Source organism: Brugia malayi, assembly GCF_000002995.4.
Source record: "Brugia malayi strain FR3 genome assembly, contig: Bm_087, whole genome shotgun sequence".
NCBI classification, from domain to species: Eukaryota; Metazoa; Nematoda; class Chromadorea; order Rhabditida; family Onchocercidae; genus Brugia; species Brugia malayi.
This window is the reverse complement of record NW_025062351.1, coordinates 15,720-22,345: the sequence shown is the minus strand read 5'-3', so window position 1 is coordinate 22,345 and position 6,626 is coordinate 15,720. Positions and strand designations below refer to the sequence as shown.

Below are 6,626 nucleotides of genomic sequence, written 5' to 3'. Positions count from 1 at the left end.
ACGTTGGAACTCTAGATCGTTTAAATTACCACCAATGGCAAGTCTCCCGGAAACTCGTGTCAATCGATCTAGAGCCTTCGCACATGTTGGCGTGGATTATTTTGGCCCTCTTTCAATCAAGGGCAATAGCGTGTCAACAAAAAGGTGGGTAATATTATTTACATGCTTTACAACAAGAGCCATGCATCTCGAATTAGCAGAAGACCAATCCGCAGAAACCTTTTTGCATGCTATCCGAAGATTTGTTGCGAGACGAGGGTGTCCTGAGCTAATTCTGAGTGACAGTGCCACTCAATTCCAGGCTTTCAGATCTCTTATGACACAGGTCAAAGTCTCCAACTTCTTAGCAAAGGGAAGAATGACTTGGAAAAATATTATACCAAAGGCTCCGTGGCAAGGAGGAATCTACGAGAGATTAATTGGGTTAACGAAAAATGCGCTAAGAAGAGCTATTGGCAGAAAATTTCTAGCAGAAAGGGAATTGGTAACATTAATTGCAGAAGTTGAAGGTATACTTAATACCCGACCACTAACTTACGCCAATTTTGACGATTGTGTCATTATACGTCCAACTGATTTTATTTTGCCTAACGCTTCGCTCCATCTACCTATAAATGAAGTTTATAGCAAGCAGGAAGAATTCACCCCTTATAGACTAGATACCAGAGAAAAACTCGTGAGACACTGGGAAAGTACCCTTAAAACTCTCAATGTTTTTTGGGAAATCTGGAGAACCGAATATTTAACTAGCCTCAGAGAACGCACGCAAAGGGAAATTACCTCATCCAAAGGAGCACAAAAAAGAACTCCAAGAAAGGGAGAGATTGTACTCTTAAATGAATCGGGAATTCCAAGAGGAATGTGGAAATTATCACGGATCAAGGACATCAAAATCGATAAAGACGGTAAAGTTAGGAACGTTCAGGTGGAAACTCCCACTGGGAAACTTCTCGATCGTCCAATAAATGTCTTATATCCTCTCGAAGTTAATCATGAAGAAATTCATCTTGAACCTAATAAGAAAGAAAATATGAAAATTCCGGAAACCGAACAGAACACTGAGGAGCTCCAGGAACCTATTGCGATGCGAACTAGGAGCAATACAAAACGACAATCTCGATTAAAGGAGGACCAAACAACTATCACCGCACCATCATCAGAAACCTGCAGAGATTTACACGATCAAAAACAGATCAATGGAAGTAAACAACCCCCACTTTCTTATGAACCCCACGCATTACCCACCTTTTCTGGTCGGGAGTGTCGTGAAAGACGAAATATTTAAATTATTATATCTAAAACTAACAAATTCCTCTTATCTGATTCCTTTTCCTCACACAACAAAAACCCTTTGTTAGCAAACCCTTCGTTAGCAAACCCTTTGTTAGCAAAACCCCTTATTAGCAGTCTTTGTTTCACATCAGTTAAATACCCTCTGCCGGATATCTGGTCAGCTCAGTTCTGCATATAAACCATCGTCCTTCATACGGTGGTTCATTCTGCATTTGGGGTGGTTTTGATATCATTTTAATGTTTTATAATTATATCTTTCGTTATGCGTTTGTTAATCGGTGTAGCATCCGTAAAACGATTAAATATAAAGCGCTATTATTTGCTTCATGTTAAATAAAGGTTTAATTACCCAAGTTTGAGGTTTCACGACAGTATCAATAAAATCGATATTCAAGTACCAATTTTCAAAATAAACTGTTATTTTGCTTTTATTAGTTCGCTAAATTATTAATAATCAATGCTAAACTAAGAGGAAAGGAAAAGAAGGGAAAATTATTACAAATAGAATTTAAGACTAAAAATAAATTTGCATAAATCAGTAGCAAATAAAATCTTCTATTATCTTCTTATAGTAATTTCAGTGTTCTTAAACTTTATATTATTGATAAGTAATTGGCAAAAAAAGAGAGGATTAGCATGCTAGCATCGCAATTATAATTGTTATCACTTTTTGATATTAATGCCAATAGTGATAAAAGGTCAGATATCATCATCTATAATAAGCGAACTTTTATAAACGTTATCAAATTTCAAAAATTATTTGCTAAATTTTAAAATTTAAAAAATTTCCTACAAATTCATTTCTTATTCAGTGAAATTTTTGCTGGAAAATGAAAAAAAGTAAGCTTTCTACTGATTTTTAAATTGATAATTTTTTGATATCTTTGTTCATTCATCAGTAATCAACTGACAAAAGGGACAAAGAGTAAACTTCTAAATTGATTTTACCGATTTTTTTTTTCGATTTACTTTATTGAAAAGGTAAAGTAATCTTAGGTTTTTACATTTGCTATCCATTATTCAATTATTAGATTATTTGTTGTTTTCAATATTTGATTTAAGGCATTTGCAACCATTTTATATGGCATTTCGTGTCGCAGAAAAGTAAATTAAATGATTTAATTCAATTAAAATAACAAACTTTTTAATATAATTATTTAGCATTAAAGGAGCGATGCAGAAATTAGTTGGTTATTGGGTGTATAATTGAATAAAAAATTGAAAAAGTTAATAGGAAAAGTTTAAAGGACTAAGTGTCATATCAAATATGAAAGAGCAATATCCATTGTTTTATGCAATAAATCAAATAATTCATTTTATTTCTGAACAGCTTTAGCAATCACAATTTTCTGCACTGTGGCGCAATTGTCGTTTCAAATTTTGAGTTTGATTCCAATTCTGAATTTTATCAAATCAAATTTTGTCCATGCAACGTTTTTTTTAGAATTTAACTACGTTGTTCTGAAGTTAATCATTTCTTTTCATTTTTGTCCTGTGGTCACTTCTTCTGTTAATGAGAATCGGCTTGACAAGAAGCTTTTTCCAAGTTGATTTATTTTCCAAGTTGAGTTTTTCTTTTTTTTTTTTTTTCCCAAATTTAAGAGTAAATATTAAAGGTAATGAACTTGTTCCAAGTAAGAAATAGTTTCATTCACAATAAACAAATACAATTTGAAGTATACCACCATAATTTTCTCTCGGAAAAAGAGCCATTAATTAGCATAATTCATTCAAATTTCATCAAAATTGCAACTTTATCAGCTTTTAGTAATTAATTTGCATAATTCAATTTATCGAATAAAACTATGAAAAGTTTAAAGTTATTTTTGTGAAACATTGAAAGCTAAACAAAAATGATATTGGCTCTGAAACAGAGAAAATTTTTTACGACACATTTAAAATTTTGTATTCTTTTGTGATGAATTTCATTCGGTGATTATCTGAAAAGAAAAAAACACATAAAAAATATTAAAAGAAATGTCACACTATTATATTTTTAATATTATATTATTACTATTTTTATTACATAGATGATATTTAAAAAATTTTTCTGCCAACATTTGAATTGATTAGAATATTTTATTTAAAGTTTAAAAGTGCTGATTGCTGCATAGAAGAATTTATATTCATCCATGCAACTATAAAACAAAAAATATTTTTTTTTTTTTTAAAATAAAAAGATTATTAAGCAATATTTTGATAAAACATTTAAAAAAATTTTGAAAGAAATCAAAAAATATCAAATCAAAAATAAAAACTAAATTGCACATTTACTTAGCTGACAGTAAGACTTAAACAATCTCTGTTCCTTCCCATATGTCATACTGAAATATGCGAACTCTCAGCTATACCTTTCTCTCATCTGTTAATTACTTCCTGGTTTACTCTTGTTTTTACCTAAAAATTTCATACAAATGTATATTTGTTGACCTTTTGCCGAAATGGAGAAACTCGCGGTCAAATGCGCCGCTGTTACTGTCACTTCTTTTGTTTAAATTGATCATATTGTGCTTAGATGGCACCTCTCGTTTGCCGAAATGGAGAAACTCGCGGTCAAATGCGCCTTTGTCACTGTCACTTCTTTTGTTTAAATTGATCATATTGTGCTTAGATGGCACCTCTCGTTTGCCGAAATGGAGAAACTCGCGGTCAAATGCGCCGTTGTCACTGTCACTTCTTTTGTTTAAATTGATCATATTGTGCTTAGATGGCACCTCTCGTTTGCCGAAATGGAGAAACTCGCGGTCAAATGCGCCTTTGTCACTGTCACTTCTTTTGTTTAAATTGATCATATTGTGCTTAGATGGCACCTCTCGTTTGCCGAAATGGAGAAACTCGCGGTCAAATGCGCCGTTGTCACTGTCACTTCTTTTGTTTAAATTGATCATATTGCGCATAGATGGCACCGCTCGTTTTTCGAAATTCATGGAATCTCTTGTCAATGGATCGTTGTAATTGGCTGTAAAATTTAAATAGCAAATTATTAATTTTCTTCTTTTTTTTTTTTTAGTAAATCAAAGTATGCATTTTTCATCATCATAAAACGACAAAACAGTTGACATTTTAGATGAAGATTGATTAGCCTAAATTAATTAAAATTTATAGCTTATGTAATGATAACAAATTAATTCCCTTATCTATTCCTTCCAACTATTTTTGATTATAATAATTAATGAATTAATTAATTAGAATGCGATAAAAAATTTTATTTTAAAAAAGTACGATAGAATAATCATTTAGTATTTTTCAAATTTCATTTTGCTCAGTTTCATTTTACATTTTTTTTTTTTTTTCATTTTACTCAGCTAGTTTCTTTTTTAATAAAAAAAAAAAAGCTATATTACCATAATATTCTGATTGAACAATGGCAGCAGCTAATGAAATGAGTATAAGAATTCTCATAGTTTCCATTGTTAGTTACCCTTCTCACCTGAAATGAAAAAAAAAAAAACAAACACAAAATTATATTAATCGATCGAAATATATACCACAATGGTCACCATCTTCAGTGTGATATGGTATATGATTGCGATTCGTTATTCGATCAGAAGCAACATCAAGAATTTCACAATCGTTTTCTATCAACCAAATGGTTTCGTGTGCAAAGCTCACAGCTAAATGTTTGGAAACGGTACAGCTTTCCTTTTCAGCAGATCTTTTATATGTCATATTTGAATTTAAAATTGAAATTTCCACTGGAAATGTCAGTTTATGCTTTCTGCATACTCGTCTTCATAACAGTCATCAGTAATGCTTTGAATTTAAACCACATTTTAAATTTTTATGGCTACAGATTAATCAGTCTTACACTGTTTTAAGGGCTGCTTTTTGCATTGTTGAACAATTCGAAGGGAATTATAGTCACATATTTTGCATTACGCAAACATCGAAATGTACATTGAAAACACGTGTTGATAAGGTTTATCTCTTTCTTGTTGATAACATTTCGATATGCATCAGACTACACGTAAATCATAGATTTCTTATAAATTCAGACAGTTGGAAGTTTACTTCATCTTATATATCAATTTAAAAATTAAAAATATTCTCTTCTCATTTGATTCATCGTATCAGTTTAGTGCATATTTCTGTTATTCTTTCCTCATCATGGCATATTTATAGATTATTTTGGAATGCATCAATAAAGAATTAGGCTATACACCAGATTTAGCGCAAGTTTGGACATCGGATGGTAGAAGACAAGCTTGGGTATACGTTACAGCTTCAGACAAATATTACTTTATTGGTGCTGTAGCACTGGTTGAAAAGATTTCCAGGAAACAACTGCAGTATGCAGAAGTATATCCTTTTCGTGTTATCAGTTAATTTTAATTTCATTCCATTTCTATCCACAAGTAAAAAGTCTTACTTGATATCTTTCTTTTGAGAGAAAAATCTGTAATTTAAGTGAATGCATAATGTGTTGTCTTGACAATATTTGTGTGTACACAGCCTAACATTAATTATAATTTGCATTTAATTTCAAGGAAAACAGTGCAGCAAATAATGATATAATCCCAACAAGCAACAATGTATACATGGGTGTTAATCGAATCTGGGTACATCAAACTTTAAGACGTAGAGGCATTGCAGCACTTTTGTTGGATCATGCACGATCGTATTTCGTCAGTTCTGATTCTGTGCCACGTGAAATGATTGCATTTAGTAGTCTAACAGATAGTGGTTTAGCGTTTGCTAGAAATTATATTTCTGGAGGAAAAGTCCTTCTTTACAATTTGAATCCTGAGACTTGTCACTAATCTCGATACTTCTGAAGTATAATTTAATCTATCCCCAATTTTCCACTCTCATTATTTTAAACAGAATTTTAGATCAACATTGCTATACTCCCCGAATTTTCACTATTTTTTCATTCTTTGATTCAAATAATAGAATGAAATTTTGTTTATAAATTTGATAGAAATTCCATTTGCCACTATTCTTGAATTTTGCACTGCATGGATTTAAAAAGGGCAATATTTTCGAACATCCCTTTCCTTTTTGTCTTTGTAACATTCGTGTTTAATAAAAAACTACCAACCAGATTTTAGTAACAGTTTTTCAGTGATGCATTAGATTTGTTTTTTTATAAGTGAGAAGCAAAGGAAGGAAATCCTCTCCATATTTATTAGTAGCATTTGCTGAGGTAACAAAGCCACACTTAGGATTGTAATTTATTTCGAAAATTTTCCACTCTCCTTTAAGTGTTTGCACTTTGAGTTAGTTTGTCATGATGATGATAACGATACCGATGATGATGATGATGATGGTGATAGTGATGATGATGATGGCAGTGTTGATAATTTCTATAATTTTAAATTATATTTTTCTAT

At 31.4% G+C, this 6,626-nt stretch overlaps 2 protein-coding genes across 2 annotated transcripts; one reads left to right on the top strand and one right to left on the bottom strand.

Moving 5' to 3' along the window:
* Positions 1-3,229: 3,229 nt before the first annotated feature.
* Positions 3,230-4,704, bottom strand: Bm17230 (Uncharacterized protein; the record flags this gene model as incomplete). The annotated part of the gene is made up of 3 exons (XM_043083028.1): positions 3,230-3,233; positions 3,724-4,252; positions 4,638-4,704. 3 exons carry the CDS (start codon positions 4,702-4,704, stop codon positions 3,230-3,232), a joined length of 600 nt encoding a protein of 199 aa, XP_042938962.1.
* A 104-nt stretch (positions 4,705-4,808) lies between these two features.
* On the top strand, positions 4,809-6,053 carry Bm17229 (Uncharacterized protein; the record flags this gene model as incomplete). Its single annotated transcript, XM_043083027.1, has 4 exons — positions 4,809-4,924; positions 5,113-5,212; positions 5,416-5,592; positions 5,781-6,053. The coding sequence occupies 4 exons, from the start codon at positions 4,809-4,811 to the stop codon at positions 6,051-6,053; spliced, it is 666 nt and encodes a 221-aa protein (XP_042938961.1).
* Between the last annotated feature and the right edge of the window lie 573 nt (positions 6,054-6,626).